This window comes from Alligator mississippiensis, chromosome 4 (genome assembly GCF_030867095.1).
Source record: "Alligator mississippiensis isolate rAllMis1 chromosome 4, rAllMis1, whole genome shotgun sequence".
NCBI classification, from domain to species: Eukaryota; Metazoa; Chordata; order Crocodylia; family Alligatoridae; genus Alligator; species Alligator mississippiensis.
In genome coordinates, this window is record NC_081827.1 from 114,613,636 (window position 1) to 114,632,752 (window position 19,117).

A 19,117-nucleotide genomic window follows, 5' to 3' on the forward strand; every position below is an offset into this window, starting at 1 on the left:
TTCTAGGGTCAGGTGGCACAGTTGCTTCTGCAGTATCCTGGCACCTGGCTCTTGCAGTCATGTGGCTTCTCTAGCTGAGCTCCTACTGTTGGGGGGGGATGCAGGGCCACTCCAGATGTGACTGGCTCACCTCGGCCCTGCCCTGCCCTCACCCCTTCAAATTTTGCCTGCATGTTACGATTAACTTGCATCACAAGTCTTGTGTTCTTAAACTGTCATTCATAAGCTCTGATTTGTCAATGTGACTTGAGGGACAACTGAAGCCTGTTCTCAAACTTAGGCAAATAAGTATGTATTAGATTTAGGATCATATGTACTTATGTTCTTGGCCATCAGATTTTGAGACTAAAGAGAGAACACCTAAAATCTAAAGCTCCTAGTTCAGATGCTATAGCTTGTTATGCTGTTCAATCGCATAATGTAAAATAGGGTTAATTTCACACTTCACATGCTTTGGGTTCTCAGTTAAAACCAAGAGGATGTCGGTGGGAAATGTTTTAGGAATAACTACTTCCAAAGTTCTCATGGAATTTTAAAATGGATGTTTCATTTTTTTCATTAAACTCATTTACAGTATACTAAGCCTGTGGTTTGCCTAAAGTCTGTATAGATTGGGTACTTTAGTGGGGTGCTTTTACCTAGTAGTTGGTTGACTCAGCTTTTAAATAAGTGCCAAAAAGCCCCACTGAACTGCTCAATCTATACAGGTGCTGCAGAGCTGGGTTGAAACTAACATGCTGCTGCACTTCTGTGTTTTGTTTCGTTTCTTAATCTCTGCAAGCAGCTTGTGTGTCTTAAACCATTGTCTCCCAATATGAATCGACTGACTTGGAATTCAAGTCTTCACTTTGTTTGAGGATGGAGATAATAGGTTTTTAATTAAGTTAGTTAAATTATTTTTTCTTTTAAGAGCATATAACAAAAGCTGTATAACTTAGCTTTATTCTATTAACAGTTGTAATCAATAGTCTTCTGAGAACTTTTGAAGTAAGTGATTCAAGTTACAAAGCAAGCAGTGCACTTAACCTGTATTTTCCTACTTGTAGGAGGCAGTGGAGAAGTATGATGAAGTAGTGCACAACCTGGAGTTTGCCAAAGAGCTTCAGAAGACTTTTTCTGGACTTAGCCAGGATGTAAGTATAATTTGCTTTAGTTGCTCAACCAACTACATTTTCTTAAAACCTACCGTTTCAGAAGCTTTTGTATAACAGCAGCATGTTAATCTGAGACGGTGAAGCTGATGGTCCTGATTTGTAGATCATTTTGGAATGTATTCTTAAATGACTCCAATGTGCAGAACCAGTAGAATGGCTTTACAGTTTTTTCTGAGAATCTGAAATTTTGTTTGCAATAGTGAAAATGTGGTTAAAGTACAAGACAATTTGAGTTAAACATGTTCCATAGCTAGAACATGAAGAAGAAGAATGATTTTGGAGCATGTGGAATCCCACAAAACTACTAATCAGATGCACTGTGTACAAAATGCAGTGAATCTCAGCAGGTTTTTAAGCATGTTCTGGTCTGGGTCTGTTAAGTCAATCTGTAGAATAACCATCCTTTTGACAGGAGGTTTGGAACTTGAGTTCTATAGGAACACCTTCCATGGCCTGTGAGAGTAGAGTTGATTAGGTATTACTCTACCACTTTCTACCTTCCTTTAAAATACAGGACCATTTCAAATGGGTGTTGTCTGGGCCCAAATCATTCCAGTTAGAGAGACATTTTTGCACTTGTACTACTGAGTTCTGTTTTCCAGTTCAAAGTTCTTGTCTTTCCCACTAGCTTTGGGATTAAAATAAATTGAGAGCAGGATGAGACTCCTTTTTAAAACTAAATCTTGGTGGCTGTTGCAGTAAATTAAGTGTGTCGTACTGTTGGAAGTGCTGTACCTGTCTGTATCAGATCTCCTCCTTACAATATACATCTTCCCATCAAGAATTTTTGTTCTTGCTGTTGAGGGCTTTCATGTTGTAAGAATATATGAACTGCTGTTACTTTCCTCCAGTTTACCTCTAGAAAGTACGTAGTATTATAGATTTTAACCTGGCTGTGTTGTTCTTTAGCTTGTAGCACAATCGGAGACTGGGTGGGTTGGTTGGTTTGTTAGTTGGTTGTTTCTTGGATTCTGCAAAAAAGCTGCAACTTTTTTTAATGTTTCAAAACTACTGGAGGCAGGAGGATCTCTTCTCCCCTTCCCCCAGTGTATGCAGGGTAGTGGGGTAGTGTTCCTTTTCTACTACAGGCAAAAACATCTCTAAAAATAATGCTTTTTAAACAAATTCCTTACATTTATTTTGGTTCATTTTTACTAACTGAGAATTCTTGCAGTATAGCTGGATGTTGGTTTGCCAGGTTGGTGGAAGACCTTTGCTATCCACTAAATAGGAGCCTTGGATATTACCTAAACCTCTCATGACCATGTGTTTGAATAAAATGCTGTAGTTTGTGCTAACAAAGTGTAGCAAGTGCTAGTCCACAAGGGTGGCTGTGAAACCCCCTGGTGGCCATGCAACCAGTGCCCTGCTTTGCCTCTAGTGTATTCTTTCCTTCTCACCTGTTACACCTTGATGCAACTATTGATGTTAGAAAGGGAGGCTGCCTAAGGGTCCTAAAGTGAGCCCTCGGTTCTTCTGACAGCCAGCAAGTCCCACCCAGACTTCATGGGTCTTAGTCATACTTTTGGGACCTCTTGGCTTGCTTGTGGGCCCTCTTGCCTTGCTTGTATGTCTCAGGTTACTTGTAGATTTAAGGGCTGTTCATGGCCTCTGAAGCTCCCCTACAACCGTGCCCATGCCTTGCACATGTGGTTGTACAATAGCTCTCTTGGCAGAGGCTGAGAAGGCCAAGGCCCTGACCCTTTTCTGTAGCTGGGCCTTCTAGCCCAGGCCCAAAGTACTAGATGTGGCTTCTGGGCACAAGCTCTTATCTTGATGGTCTCTGCCCTGTTTTAGGTGCTGAACCTGCTTTGGCTCCATCTGGGCGGTCTGGCCCTACTTCGGCTCTGCTCTGGGCAGTGAGCCTGCTCTTGGCTGTCTGGGCCATCCTGGTTTGGGCACTAAGCCTGTTTTGGCTGTCTGGGCCCCCTGGCCCTATCTGGCTTGAGTTGGTTGGCTGCAGTCCACCCCTAGGTGGCAATCCTATAAAGCTCAAGCCAGGTCTTTGTCTTGAGGCACTAATCCATGTTAGGACTTCAGGCACTCTTATGCTGTCATGTACAGCTGGGACGTCTACCAACTCTTGTCCCAGTTGCAAACTACGGGTATAAACTATAACCAAGGAATAAGTCCTCTGGCTATAACAATTGCTCTGGGTCAAACATAACTAGTGGCTGCCTGGCTGTACAACAGGGCTTCCCCTTATCCTGGGTCACATTGCTCTGCAAGGCAGGAGCATTGTTTGCCTCCCTCAAGGTAGCATCAGTGCCAGCTAGCAGCTCTCCTGGACCCTCATGCTTTGGAGCTGGTTACTCTGCAGCCTCCAGGGCCACTTTGTAGGCTCAGTCTCTGAGCTTATATGTGTTAAGCCCTGCCCCCTTTCAGTTGTGCGACTTCCCTATGCTGGTTTTAGGTGTGCTCTTTACCTTGATAAGCCCTTTGCTGCTTAGGTAGCAGTGTCTCCTTGCAGCCTTCCCTCTTGCAGCTGGTCCCTGTTAAGCTGTTTGGGCTTTAGTTGCTGCAGTTTCTCCCCTTAAAGTAACAGGAGTTCTAAGTTCCCTGTTTATACCATTACTCTATAATTACTCCTTGTGTATCCTGACAGTGGATACACACGATCCTTGAGGAGTTTGTAAGTGAAACATGTTTTACATTTGGGAAAAACTTCCTTATGTGACACTTGCATCCCTTGTGTAGCATGTACAGAATTCCTTGTTAAGCATGTAATGTAAATGTTTAAAGCCTAGCTAAAAAGGATGAACATGCTGTGGGGAAATTGTGAATAATTCATTAAGTAATCTATAGAATTGATAATGTTGAAATAATGGAGGAGTACCTAACTGCTAACTTTCCTAACTTACAAACATGGGCATCTTGGTTAAATATCTCCTTAAAGGAGTCATAAGCTTCAAGTTCTAGCCATTTCTAAATTTCTATTTAAATACAGGCTTAGAGCTGGGAGAGACTGGTTCAAAAGCATATAGGTGCCTGGAGATTCAAGTTTAACTTGCTCAAGGTTTTGCCTAAGTCTCAGTAGGCATCTAATCTCCTCTTGAATATGGTCCATAGTTCATAACTTGTAGTTTCATTACCCATTCAGTTGTCATAGCCTCTTCAGTTGACTAACTTACTCTTGCAATATAACAGCTGCTGAAAGCGCAGAGGAAGGCTCAGAGACGGGAGAACCTAGTAAAACTTGAAGCAGAGAAGAAGAAGCTGCGCACAATTCTGCAGGTCCAGTATGTGCTGCAGAACTTTACTCAAGAGCATGTTCAGAAAGACTTCAAAGGTGGCTTGAATGGTGCAATATATTTGCCTTCTAAAGAACTAGACTACCTCATTAGATTTGCAAAACTGACATGCCCAGAAAGAAATGAGAGCCTGAGGTGAGTTGAAACCTTCCTACCTAAACATATTTTATCAAGCATAAAATGAGTGGTGCATTTAACTTCTGAGTATTTGGGGCTATGCATTTCAGAACAAAAATAGCATGTTTTAAAAACTCAGGTCTATTAAACACAAATATGGTGTGTTGGAAGAGCTGAACAGCTAGCTCAGGGTTGGGCTGAGGTTGCTCACTGTGGGAGCCACATCTGATCGTTCACTGAAGTTCAAGAGCTTGAGGGGGAGGAGAGGGATGGTGCTAAGCAATTTGGAGTGGAGGTGACTGACAAACATCCCCCCCCGCTTTAGCTTTCCCTGTAGGGAGCATGCCCCAGGGTAAGTGTCACAGCTGCAGCCCAGCACCTGAGCCGACAGCCCTGCAGGGAGAGGAGGGAGTGCACCCTGCGGGGAAAGCCAGAGTGGTGGGAGGTGCTGGGCTGCACTGTCCTTCGGAGTCGCTTCAGGGAAAAGTGAGTGGAGCATTGGCCAATTTCTGGGGAGCCACAAGTATTGTGCCAGTGAGCTGCATGTGGCTCGTGAGCCACAGTTTGGCCACCGTGGAGCTAGCTATTCAGATTTGGGTGCCATTTCTGACTTCCCCAGTAATGCATGTGTTTATGCTGTACAGGTTTTCCTTGCTTTATGCAGGTTCTTTATGTGCGAATTTGCACTTTTGATGACCCTTTTTATACCAAAAATTCGTTATATGCAAGGTAAATTCACTCTTTTATACAATCAGTGTGGTGGAAACCTGCAGTCAGCTGCATTGTGTGGTGCATCATGGGAGTGACACACACCAAAATATAGTCTCCTGTATGGATCTGTGCTCCTCACTTCTTGTCTGCTACGCACTTCTGTAGTCGCCATCCCCATTTTGGCTTCTAAGCACCCCACTAGCTTATTTCCTAACCCTCTCCCTGGTCCATCAATGAAGCCTTCACCACATTCTCTTCACACCAACTAAACATTCACCACCACCCTGTGCTTGTGTGTACTGTCTGCTGTTGGCAAGTACCAAAATTGTCTTGTAAAGGTGGTAGAAATGGGTCTGGGAGTCAATACAGTTACGTTCTTAGAACATACCCCTATTTGTTACTTTGTAAAGTGGGTTCCCTTTATGCAAATTTGAGTTGTACGTGTTCCGGGAAAACAGCACAACATAAAGTGAGGGAAACCTGCATAGTAATCTTCCCTTTCTACCTAATCATGTCAATCTGGGACCTCCAGCACAGGCCCAAGCCCTTGTCAGGCAGGGCCAGTCCAGCCCCTGCCATGTGGATCAACTCTGCAGACTCAATCTTTTGACACCCCTGCATCAACACACTAGTATATATGCATAATGTTTTCCCTTGCTAATAAGGGTTTTGTGGGGGGAGAGGATAAGTTGAACAGTATTCAGTACACAATGAAATGCTTGAATAGGCTTATTAGCCTGAACTATCTGGGGGGGGGGGGGAAAAAAAAAAGGTTAGGCATGAAAATAACACTTTTTGTTAGCGTGAGTTTTGAACTTGCTACCCAAGTAGCAGCAGCAAGAATGTCAGCTTCTCATTCCACATGAACTGTACCCACCTAGAACTGCATTGGTATTAATGAATAAGAGTTCAGCTGAATATGCAGAAGCATCATACAACTGGATGAGAGACTGATGCCATTGTTAAATAACAGCCCTCAGACAAAGCAAGTGAGACTCTGTGACTTTTGCAGAACCCAGTGTATAATATTTTAGGACTGGGTTAAGCAGTGATTTTTTTTTTTTTAAGCAGCAACCCTGTACCTTAGGCCAGTGGTTCTCAGCCTTTTTTGTACCAGGGCCTATTTGTAAACATCAGTGGCCAGTCCCAACCCAGTAAATAGTTTAAGCAGAAAACAACTTCTTGTGCATGCCAGTGCCCCATACTCAACCTAGTGCCTTCTGCCCCCACCCCTGGGACACAGCCCTCCAGTGTGTGGGACAATTGGGAGGGCATGAGGGAAAATGAACCCCCCCCCCCCCCCTCCAGATTTGTGCATCCAGGGGACACTGGCTGCAGCCTAGCTGGACTGGCATGAGCAGGACTGGCCTACCTGGCTAGCCTCTGCAGCCCAGCAGGTAGGAGAGAGCAGGGCAGCAAGACTTGGTGCTGCTGCTGCCACTAAGACCACCACATCAGCCATGCTGCCAGTAGCACAAGGAATAATGGATGGAGAAGTGGGGGGGAGGGCATGCTGTCCTCATCTCTTCCCACTAGGCCAAAGCTCTACCCCATTGCCATGGCCCAACCCCCACCACTGCTCCTCTGGCGCCCCCCCCAGCAAATGGAAAACCCAGGTCCCTATTTATCAACATATACAGTATTAGTATGATGGTGAAGCACAAACAGCATTATTTTTCCAAAACTGCATGCAAAATATGATCTATTTTTAAAAAGTTTGTTCACAGCCCTTTCATAATCTTCTGGTACAGGCTTAGTTGTACTTTTGGCTGCAGGAAACCACTGCATGCTGTTCAGGAGACAGAGGAAAGAGCCTGGTACTTTTAAATGAACATTTTTTGAATTTGGTGCCTTCTCTGCTCTTCCTGAAGTAGAGGTGGAGTGTCGCTTTGAATACTGCCACACAGCCTGCCTAATGAAAAGCACTGCCAGGATTGGGTATAGAGTGAAGATTACTATGCAGGTTTCCCTCACTTTGTGTACCACATCTATCACAACATGGTACATGTCCCAGACCAGCCCTGTACACAGGCTGTGTGTGCTGGTTCTGGCACGTGGAATTTGGGGGCAGGTCTTTGGGCCTGATCTGGCCCACATGACTGGCCATGCACCATTTGTCTTGCCTGTAGACCAGCCCAACCACTCATCTGGCTCACTGGGTTAGATGAACTTGATCCCCTGTGTTAATGGGATACAGGGAATGTATTGTAATCCTCTTTGCACTTCTAGATTGGATTTGTGTGCGTGCGTCTCTTGTGATGATGAACCTTATTACAAATGGATTGATGTTTTAGGGCCTCTAAAAAGCCTCTGGGTGCTTCCCAAACTTTCCTCAGCATGACCCCTCACTCCCAACCCACAGGCCCTGCACCCCCATCCCAGCAGCGCCAAGCCCTGGTTGTCACCTGTGTCTGGAGGGGAGCCTGGAGCCTGGCTCCCATTCTTCCTCTGCCATGGACAGCACAGCTAGAGGGGACGATCTGTGCTGCCTGCTGTGCACTCAGGTCTCCCTGCCCTGCTGCCCTCCCTCTGGAAATTCTGTGACCTGGTGGGCAGGACCTGGCATAGGAGGGAGCTCTGTGTTGCCACGGCTATCCTGTCTGCCTGGCAGCAGTAGGTTCTCAACATCACGCTGCTGCCAAACCTCACCTTAGCAGCTATGGTGGCGTGGCGCTTCCTTTTGGCTGTGGAGGCAGCTTCTGCCTGCAGTTGGTCTGGCCCAGCTGAACCCCTGTGCCTTGCTGTGAGTGCAGAAATCTTGGGGTGCATGTCCCCTTACCACATTACCGTGCTCCTCCCTGCCACATTGCCTGTGCCCCCTTCTTACCTGTGCTCCACTGCTGCTTGGCTACCATGTGCACATGCATGTGGTGTTCCCCCTGCCTCCAGTTGCCCTCTCCCTAGCCCCAAGCGCTCCCTTGCAGGCTGGAACTCAGCCAGCCTACATGGAGAAACCATCATTTTCCCACATTTTTCTCCTTTAAAGGGAAGATCTGTGGCTTTTCTCCATTTTTAAAATAGAAAATCTGTGTTTTTCCACAGGAGATGGAAAAACCCAGGGGCACTTACATACACACCTTTTTGTCCTGCAGTGCGCTGGAGATCTGCTGCTTCAGAGCGGACTCGACTTAATCAAGTCTGCTCTTCACATGAGCTGATGCGTACTGTGCTGTGCCTCATGCAGTTGTATAAGTGGTGAAGTGCACATTAGTGTGCAGAAAATGGCAACGATGCACTTTTGTACTGGAGTACCTCTGAGGTGTTTTAGTTCAGAAGTGCACCGCTGCCACTTTTCGTGCTGACGTGCATTTTGCCACTTGTACAATTGAATGCGTTGCAGCACTGGGTGCTCTTCAAAGCACCCAGTGCTGTGGTGCTTGCAAATGTTTAAAAAACAAAACAAAAAAACTACAGATACGTGCTTCTTGCAACCCCATCCACTGATGTTGCCACCCACAGTTTGGGAACCACTGGTCTGAGTCAATATGCTACAGTGTGGTTTTGGCCTGTAACTTCTGAGCCAGGAGAAAATGATTCATATACTTGTTTCAAGACTCAAATTATTAATGCTCCCTGCTTCCCTAAACCTTGGGGTTGTCACTGGTATACTGAACTTGAGTATACCTTCTTCTCAAGACACTTGACAAGTCAAAGCTACGAAGGCTTGGTAATCTAGACAAACTGTTTTGATAGAATGCGAATGGGTTTATTTGGCTTCAAGTTTAGAACTGCTGCTGGTGGATTCATGTCCTAGCTGTGGTATAATATTAATGCCTGAACACTTAGATCACAAAGGGCAACTTCTTAATATACACTACTAGGTGAAGTCACCAGCTTTATGACTTCTGTAGTGGTAAGTCTGTGGCTGCTGTCTTAGAGTAAATTGTACAAAGAACTATTTTTGTTGTCCTTTCTTTTGTATAGCCATAGCATCTAGATATAGTTCTGGATCTCACTTATTCTAGGTGCTGCATAAAGAGAAATTGATTCTGGCAGTTTAAAAATGCCTTGGTGACAACTTCAATTGTCAGTAACTTAAGTTTGTTGCTTTAAAGTCCTGGGAAGCAGCATGCCTTCACAGTGAATGTTTCTGCCTAAAATGAAATTACTAGTGAAGTCTTTCCTTTGGTTTCAAGTGTTGAAGACCAGATGGAGCAATCATCACTTTACTTTTGGGACCTTCTAGAAGGCAGTGAAAAGCCTGTGGTTGGAACAACATGTAAGTTTCTCTGGTTAAATATGAAGCCCATTATGTGGATGTCATGTAAAGCTTCCTGTAAACACTGAAATACTTATGATCATTAGGAAGTGTGCAATGCTAATTGGAGGTCTAACAGCATACTGCATATAGTTCTTGAGTACTTGTTGTGGTCTTGGAGGACTAATGCATTGGTTTTTGGTTTTGACTTGGTCTGGGATATTAAGTTTAGGGCAAATTAATAGTTCTATTGTAGACCTTATCAATGGGGCAAAGAAGTATTTTTACTTGACTTTTTTTTATCTGCAAAGTCCCACAGCTGCTTCTGTAAACTCAGATGAACTAAACTTTTCAGTTCTGTGTCACGTACTGGCAGACTAGTTAAATTGAACTAGTGTACAACTAACTAAATGTCTCCAGATTATTCTGGCAAATAATACATTAAACAGTACAATTCCAATGGCTTCAGCAACTAGTCTTGCCAAGGATTTAAGCCGCAAGGAAACCTGTACATCGGGAGGAATTTTTAACTCCAAATTCTTTGCCAATTTAAGGTTCTTTGACACTTGGGCTGCAAACAGATGTTGCCCTTGTGCTGCCATAAATTTTATGGCAGTGCAAGCAAACAGATGTTCTAGCTCATTGTTGCATTCCAGGTGCCTAGAAAGGTTGCTGTGACCAAAGGTAATCAGTTTGTGATGCCTTAAATGGGAGGCCATCTGTTAGCTGATCCTGTGTGATCTGCCAACCCTCCTGTGCATCAGGTGTTGGGGTTAAGAGCTGTACTTGGGGTGCAGCAGTGAGATGCATGCATGCTGTGGGAATTGCTTAGGATGGATGTGTGGAATAATTTATTTGTGAAAAGTGGAGTATATTAGCAGAAGTTTAGTTCCGTAGCCTGGAGTGCACCTGCAGGTTACTGACATGCAGAGACCTGGAAATTCAAAGCAAAACGGCACCATGTGTAAGGGTTTACACTATTACACCAAGGCTGTAAAACGGATCTAAATCTTTGCATGCTAATATTCAACCAACATTTTGAGATGCTTATATACATGCTTATTTATATAAGCATCTCAAAATGTTAGTTGCACCCTAATGACCAAACTAATATTCAAAGAAACGGACAGTTGTTCCTATTTTGGCTCCACTAATGCCTCTTTCCCACTTGTCAGTTCTTTGTTTTTCTTCCCTCCCCACCCCTTCCTCCGTGGAGATGGTCTCTGGAAGGAAGTTTCAGTCTCTCATCCCTTTCATCCTGCCACAGTTGCAAGCCAGCTGCTACCCAGCTGTTTCTTTTCTAGTTTGGTTAGTCTTGTTCTTGAGTTTCCTAGGTTTGGGTACTTGCCATTACATAATGGAAAAGTTGATAGACTGCAGGTATTAATTTGCTTCCACACCCAGGTCTCCTATTCATGACTTTAAATGGAGCTTGGGTTCCATCACATGGTTGCAGTTAGCCAAGTTGTGCTATTGTCAGTATTTAACCTATCACTAACTTTGTATAGCTAAGTCCAAGTCCCTATTATAGTAGATGGACAGTCTCTGCAGAATAACTTGTCTATAGACAAGGGGTGCACCAATAAAGATTTTTTTGGCTGATAGCGATGGCTGATTAACCAGCCATATTGGTCGATACCAGCCCAATTGCTGATTTGCAGCCTGGCAGCTTGGAGAGCAGCATCTAGCTGGTAAATCAGGGGGAGGAGGTTTAAGGGCCGTAGTAGGGGCAGATTGAGGACCCCACGGTGAGGTAGGGAGTAGGGCTGGAGCAGGTGCAGGCACTGCCCAGCCAGTGCAGGACACAGGACCTCTGTGGGTGGCTCGTCCAGAGAACGAGGGGTGGCTCCCACAACTGCACGCACCCTGGGGGAGGTGCAGGGGGCATGTGCCCCCTAGATTTGTGCATGGGGCAAGGGTGGGCTGTGGGCTTGGGGCCAGGGGCTGTTAGCTTCTTGCTGGCAGTGGGGCTGGGCCATGGCTGGGCTTCGGGCAAGACTGTAGCCCCCCTTACAGCTCACCCCTCTGCTGGCAAGTGGCCAGAGCAGCCCCTGGCCTCAGCCTGCAGTGGGCAGCCCACCCTTGGCCCACACACAAATCCAGGGGCATGAGCCCCCCATGCTGCCTTTGAGGTGTGTGTAATGATGGGAGCTGCCCTCCCTCCTCACATCCCCCTGACAAGCTGCCCACAGCTCTATCCTGTGCCCCACCCTGCCCTGGCTGGGCAGTGCCTGCCCCAACCCTACTCTCTTCCTCACTGTAGGGACCTCAGTCTCCCTCCCTCACAGAGTTACCAGCTGGACGCTGTTCTCCAAGCTGCCGGACTGCATTCCTGGCTGCATGCATGCTGTAGCTGTGCATATGCACACACCATTTATCGGTGATGTTATTGACCACATTGGCCAGAAAAAGCAGATTGCAAGTGTTAACTTTTCTTTTATTGGTGCCAGTAATCAGTTCATATTGTATATCAGTGCACCTCTGTTGGTTACAAAGGACCTCTCTGAGTCAAATGGTAACAGCTTACACATTTTACTTGGTAACCTTTGTTAAAAGGTTAAATTTTGTAACTTCTCTAACTTGAAGTGTTTAATCAAAATTATTTTTTGGGTAGTTTTCATTTTAAATTAAGAGAAGGGGACACCAACAACACTTTTTTTTCATTAATAATTTTTAACTTCCTAGTACATATTATAACTTTTTTTTTTTTAATTTGTCAGATGGACATTTGAAGGAACTGTTATCCAAACTCTTAGATTCTGGATATTTTGAAAACGTTCCTGCTCCTCACAATGCAATGCCATTAAAAGAATTGGAAGAGGAAGGACTGAGAGAACCTGAGAGAACAAGACAACTGTCCAAAAGAGAGTCTGCCAAAGACCCAGGTTGAACAAAGTTTAAATTTTAGGTTTTATGTTGTAACGCTTGTTTAAGCCTCCAGATAATCAATTCATAGCTTGATTTGCATAGGCTTAATCCTGAGTATGAAGGAAGGTGAAAACATCAGATGTTTGGTAGTGGGTTTTCTTCTAATGCATTTCAACTCACTTTAGCTAAATGATGAAGTAAATTTTAGTCCTTCATTAGGAATGAACTCTATAGTTGAAATCAAATGGAAATAAAGAGAGATAAGGAACAGCAATACCAGTTAAACAAAAAAACCAAAACCCTATCTGCTGTCTTGACTGGGTGCTTTTTGACTCCTTGCATTGTTGAAGCTGTAGGGAATATCTTCAGGAAGCTCTAGTTGTACCACATTGGCATTGCGTTAGTAAGCCTTCTGTATTGGACATTCTGCAAATGTCTCTGGAAAATCAGAGCACTTAGTCAAACATGAGATTGCAGAATTTGTTAACCCAGATTTACTCTGAAAGAATTATGGAAGCAACTTGGCAGTAAGTTTGAGGTGATCAAAGGTCCCACCATTAATTTGCTTCTACTACTTATGTAGATATTACTACTTATGTAGATATTCTTCTCTCTAGAATGTCTAATGGAGCTTATGAAGTCTGAGATTCAGCCACAGGAGGTAAGATACTGAATTTTAATTTTTGCTGTGATGCAAGTGTATGCTAAATAATCACTATATAGTGTGCAAAGTAAACTACCAAGAAGAATAAAACTAGTAACAATTATTCCTGTGCATTTTTTTTCCCCAAGACTTTTAAAATGAGAACCAAACATGCTGTCTAGAGTGAAACACTAAACTGGAGCTCCAGCTCTTAATGCAAAGATATTGGCATGCAGGTAGAATATAGTAGGTACTTTCTGCTTGGGTTTGGGGGTAGGTTGGAGGTGTCTATGATATAAAGTAATGGTAATACTGGAACACTACTTTATTTTTTTTTAACAGACTTGGTAAAGATGGTAAACATCTGCTTTTGTAGGTTCAGCCCCTTGGGGCTCTGTTCTGTTTTTCCAAAATATTAATTTTTCTGTTTTGTCAGTTAATACAGAAGCTGTATTGTCAGATAACGTACACTTACAAATAAAGCTGTCACTTCATCTACAGATCTGAACTTTGAATGGTTTTCTATTGAGCTTCATTTGTCACATGAAAGTCAGGATTTCTAGGTGGTAGTAGGTACATGATGCTATATGTAATCCAGTTAGCTTGTTTCAACTGACCTTAGATTTCAGATGTCCGTACTCCTGTTTGGGACTGGAGTAACATAAATCTTTATGAACTTGCAATGCCCTAAAGCAGAAGCCTTTTTTGTAATTAAATATTTTTTTTTTTTATAAAGGTTTTCTGGGTAAAATGTCAGAGCTCTCACAGTTGTATCTCAGTTCCCAAATATCCCACCAGAGGGAGCAGAGCAAAGCAGACTTTGCTAATGTACTAATCAAGCACTGTCTAGATCAGTGATTCTCAACTAGGGTGCCTTGGGATCCTTTCAAAGGTGCTGTGAGGTGCCTTGTTATATATAGTACTATTGGGCACGCAAATGATTTGCAGTATAAATAGATTTCAACTAGGAATTCTTAGTGTTTAAAAAAACATTCTGATCTGTTGTCTTTCTGAGTTCTTTGCAACAGAATTCTTTTTCTGTAGTCAAAAAGAATGAAAAGTAAGAGCTGACACTGAGGGTTGCCTTGAGCTGAACAATAGGCATTCAACAAGAACAAAGGGTTCTCAGTCTAAAAAGGCTGAGAACCACTGGTCTAAAAACTGTCCAACCAAAAAGTTTGGTTTAACTAGTACCAGCAAAGAATTTAAGAGCAAAGTAGTTAAGATCTGGAAGTAGAGAGATTTTTCACTACTGTCTGCCTGCAGTGGCCTAGAAATCTCAAATCTGAATGTTGCTTGTGGGTTATTTTAAATCCTAGCTCATGCTTAAGCACTAATTTTATTGGAGACTTGTTCTGGATGTTTAACTGTAGTCCATCTGGTTACTTGCTAGGTTTAAAACTCCTGAGAAGAACAGGAAGAGCTATGCTTGCCTAATATTTTTCCTAAGTTCAAAGAAACAACAAAGAAATCAATACTTTCCTGTCTCATTTAAAGGAAATTGTATTAATAGTTCCCAAAATAAAGAAATCAGGTTATTTCCTGAAGAAATCATAAAAATTGTACATGATAATTGTGGCTAACATAGCAAAAGGTACATAGTGAGGAGAGACTAGAGTTGACACCATAAGATTACATGGTTACTCATTTTAGGAAAGCTGTGCTTCTAGATGGCTTTGGCTTTTTATTTCCATTTCTGTTGTGGCACTCTCCTGCAACTTTCTCAGGAGAGGAACTATTCAGTGACCATATTTCTATAGGATAGAACACTGGCTTTTCTAGTTGGAGGATAACAGAGGTAGAAGTAAAGTACCTGCATAGGTTCTTTGCTTTGGTCAGAAAGTATTTTATTTCTGCTCGAGTGACCTAACTTGCAAATTGACCTGAACTGTAGTAGCAAAATGTTTTTCCTGGGAGGCATTAAGTTTGTTTGGTCTATATAGTTTCTCAACAGGCGCTATTTGCCTGCAGCAGAATGCTCTATCAAGAAGAAGCCAGAAGAATCCAAACCCCGGGAAGCAGAGTATGCTAGAAAGAAAGAACCTCCAAAATCCTGGGAAATGCTGCTTGACATAGAGGAGCAGGAACAGAATCGGGAATCTTTAAAACCTTGGGAATCTCGTGTTGTGGAGGAAGAGAAACCTTCGAAGTCCTGGGAAACCTGTGTTAGGGAAGAAGAAGAAAAACAGAAGCAGCAGGAGACTCCAAAGCCTTGGGTAACACATGCTAGGGAGGAGCAGGATTCATCTAAACCATGGGTAACAAGAGTTAGGGAACAGCAGGAACAGAAGAAACTGGAATCTCCCAAGCCTTGGGTAGCAAAGGCTAGGGATGAACAGGAACAGAAGAAACAAGAACCCCCCAAGGCTTGGGTAACAAAAGTTAAAGAAGGGCCAGAACAAAAGCAGGAATTGCCAAAACCTTGGGGATCCCAAACCAGGGAGGAGCCAGAGCAGAAGCAAGAACCCTCAAAGCCCTGGGCTGCTCCACGTGCCAAGGAGGAGCCAGAGCAGAAAAAGCAGGAGCTGCCAAAGCCCTGGGCTGCTCCACGTGCCAGGGAGGAGTCAGAGCAGAAAAAGCAAGAGCTGCCAAAGCCTTGGGTTCCTCCACACGCCAGAGAGGTGCCAGAGCAGAAGCAAGAGCCATCGAAGCCCTGGGCTCCTCCACGTGCCAAAGAGGTGCCAGAGCAGAAGCAAGAGCCATCAAAGCCCTGGGCTCCTCCACGTGCCAAAGAGGTGCCAGAGCAGAAGCAAGAGCCATCAAAGCCCTGGGCTCCTCCACGTGCCAAAGAGGTGCCAGAGCAGAAGCAAGAGCCATCAAAGCCCTGGGCTCCTCCACGTGCCAAAGAGGTGCCAGAGCAGAAGAAGCAGGAGCTGCCAAAGTCATGGGCTCCTCCACATAACAGGGAGGAGTCGGGGCAGAAGCAAGAGCCTCCAAAGGCTTGGGAAACTGCTAACCGACAGCAACAAGAATTACAGCAGTTACAGAATCCTCCAAAGTCCCTGGGAGCTGCAAGTGTTGTACCAAAGGACCAGATTGGGCCTAAGAAGTTTGATGTGGAACCCAAAGAAGTGAGTTGGCATTAAGCTTTTAATGCTAGTATATCAGACTAAATCATGTGTTAGTTGGAAGCGTTGTAAGCTGCATTGTATAGTTCTACATTTTAGATTTCCATGTCACTCTTGCTTGAATTACAAGTCTGACTTAACTGCCAGAATTGGAAATCTTCATGCATCTGAAAAACCAAGATGGCGTCTTCTGCCTCTTGTATTTAATACAGTAATGCTGCTGCTTGGCTTCGTAGGATATGCACTTATACATAAGTTAAAATAGTCAGTTAGCTTTGGAAGAGCAAAATCTAAATGTGCATTGCAGTTCCACAAAATGGGTATGGCCCAGGGATCAAGTTCTTGGGTTGTCTGTGTTTACATGTATATTAACTATACTTAAACTTGATTTAACCTTGTATCTATAGGTATTTAACTTCTAGATCAAGCAGCACCAACTATAATCTTGTTTTAAATGTACATTTCCAGATGAATTCATATACTATAAGCTCTTCTGGAAAGTTTTGGCAATTCTGCTAACAATAGCTTATTTTTAGAGATGTAGAAAATGCAAGCCATTGCAGAACCAGTGACAGGCAAGTTTTTTTGTCTTGTGCTTTACTCTTCTCTGTCCATGTATGAAAGTAGCAGGTTTTAATACCATGGGAAAATGTTGACACTTGAAGCACATCATCCAGAAAAGAATGCAGAGTGGTATTTATGTTTAAACTAGTCTTGGAAGAAAATGGAGAACAGCTGCAGTAGCTCTACTTTATGCAGAGGTTGTCAGAAACTGTCATTCTGTTCAAAGCTTCCATCAAAACAAATCTTGTTCTGTATATTTGTTAAATGTAATTTACATTGATCTCATTGGTCAAAGCTGGTTCACCATCAGAGTGGTTAATTCTTGTATCTAGAGACGGGAACGCAGACAGAAAGCTGAACTTGAAGTAAAACAAGTGGGTAACGTAAAACACTGGGTGACCAAAATGGGAGCAAGGTTATTTAGATAATAAGGCTGGTATAACTTTTGAAACACTTGACTAACATGTCTAAATAGAACGGGGGGAGGGTGTTGCTTGTTTGCACTGGTGGTGGTAGTGGTGGCAAGTCTAAATTTTCTACCATTCCAAGTTTAAGTACTAAACTGCATGAGGTTCACTATAGCAATGTCCAAAGTACTCAATCTGAATTACTATGCCTTTTTTTAAAGACACTAGAATTTCTGGTGTTGGATTCATTTCTAGAACTTGCATTTTTGAGATTTATTTTCTAACGAGTTGGGCCTCTTATTTTCCATAGGATGGAAAAGCAGATGAATTAAGTGATGAACAAGGCTTTGATGCAGTAAGAAAAAAGGAGGTCTCTGTCGGAGAAAGTTGTAAACTGCCTAGGAGTCTCCAAAGCAGTGTGCAGGTGTGCTAATTGGCCAACTCAAACTAACATAACTAATGGCTTGTATAAAGCAATTGGATATATTCCATTTGCTGCATTAGGGTGCCTTGCTGCAGAGTCTTGTACACAGTATTGATCTGCTTAGGGTAACTTAGCTATGTGGTATAGTTTCTCGCATCCCATTTTTGGTGCAAAGGTTTTTTGGACACTTCAAAGCACACTTATAGCGAAAATCATTCTAGCTTCATGGTATTGCTATTTAAAGACCTCAGTCCTCTCAGCACAATTTTTCTAAACTTCAGTTTCCATCACTGTATACGAACTATAAAATAGCGTGTGGCTGATACCATTCTCAACTCACTGTTTTAACATTAGTACCAAGTTGTTTTGTATGGTGTGGGCAAAAAAACCCTCTGACTTCTGACTGAACCTACTAGTTGGTACTCAAAGCAAGACTATCAGAAGTGGTTTCTAGTTGCAAACAAAGTAAAAAATGGTTACAATCCCTACCAGTTTTGCACACTTCTACAGAGCCAAACTTTATACTGTGGAGGAGGTGATGAAATGCATAACCTGCAGTGCAAGCCATTTGGTGTGCATTTGCCAGCGTGCTTAAATAACTCTTTTCTAAAGGAAGATGGTAGATTATCTCTGTGTTCAGCTTTGGGCCCCTTGAGGTTATGTTGGTTCTAACTATTATAGGTGACTGCCCAGCAAACTAAGCCTACAAAATGGCTGTTAAAAACAAAATCAGACTTCTCTGGGGGTTACTTAAAAAAAAAAAAACAACAAAAAAAAAAAACAAAAAACCTTCTATCAACTTCTACTAGAAATTAAAAAAAAATAAAAATAAATGGGAAGGTGATGGGCTTTTGTATTCCATATCGACTACTGTGAGTGTTACTGGTATGTGTTCTGTGCATTTTAATGCGTTTTTTGTAAAGTGGCTTACTAAAGGAGTTTAAAAGCTACTTGATTTAATTCTTTTTTTGTTGTGCATTTATTCGTATGATGTCTCTGCCAGTTGTTTTTGAGGTCTCCTTCCAATCGGGAGGATGAATTGAGGAAACCATATGTTTTTGCAAGCTCAGGTTTAGGTTTGGGGCTGCAAACTGATCAGGCTGTACTTTCAGAATGGAAATCTAAATTTTGGAGACCTCCTAAGTCTTAATGCTTGGCCTCGTGTTTGTTTGGATTAGTGGCCCTGTTTCAGATCTGAACTTAAAAAAATATCATAGCTACCCATATACAGCTCTTGTTTTTATAGTGAAAATCTTCAGAGGTCCTGCAGTGAAAGTCCTGCTTGCAGTAGCCCAATTAGGGTATAGAGCTAGAAGTTTGCTGGTTGTTGTATTCTTCAGGTGAACTCCTGAAAGAATGTACAAGTTCAGAGTGGCCCTGAGGAGGTTGTCTGTCAAAAGCTGTTACCATAACTACATTACCCGTGTGCCCTGTCCTCATTTTTCAAGTTTAAACTAAACTATTCGAACAACTTGTAAAGATGAGGAGGTATCTGTACAAGCTGAGGCCTCTTCAGAAGTATCCACCAATGTGTAACAGTTTGAACTTTTGAATACACTGAACAGTTAAAATCCTACTTTTGCTTTTACTAACCATGTTACTTTTCTCTAACGAATATGCACAGCTTAATTTAGTTTTGTGGCAAATGGACAAATTGGGGTGCTTTAGGATCCTATAAACCATTCTGCCATACTTCCCCTTTTGGAGTGAAT

At 43.0% G+C, this 19,117-nt stretch overlaps 1 protein-coding gene across 6 annotated transcripts in view; it reads left to right on the forward strand.

Annotated features, from left to right (window-relative positions):
- The window catches only part of CAPRIN2 (caprin family member 2), a 72,348-nt gene that overhangs the window by 9,954 nt on the left and 43,277 nt on the right, over positions 1-19,117 (forward strand). For 4 of the 6 annotated variants that reach the window (XM_019489592.2, XM_019489587.2, XM_019489589.2 and 1 more), the window contains exons 4-11: positions 1,047-1,133; positions 4,302-4,540; positions 9,370-9,452; positions 12,152-12,316; positions 12,917-12,960; positions 14,886-16,013; positions 16,907-16,948; positions 17,292-17,405. In XM_019489592.2, coding sequence (XP_019345137.2) covers positions 1,047-1,133; positions 4,302-4,540; positions 9,370-9,452; positions 12,152-12,316; positions 12,917-12,960; positions 14,886-16,013; positions 16,907-16,948; positions 17,292-17,405 — 1,902 coding nt within the window. The remainder of the gene's footprint in view (positions 1-1,046; positions 1,134-4,301; positions 4,541-9,369; positions 9,453-12,151; positions 12,317-12,916; positions 12,961-14,885; positions 16,014-16,906; positions 16,949-17,291; positions 17,406-19,117) is intronic. The other 2 variants (XM_059726485.1, XM_019489591.2) reach the window with 2 other exon arrangements.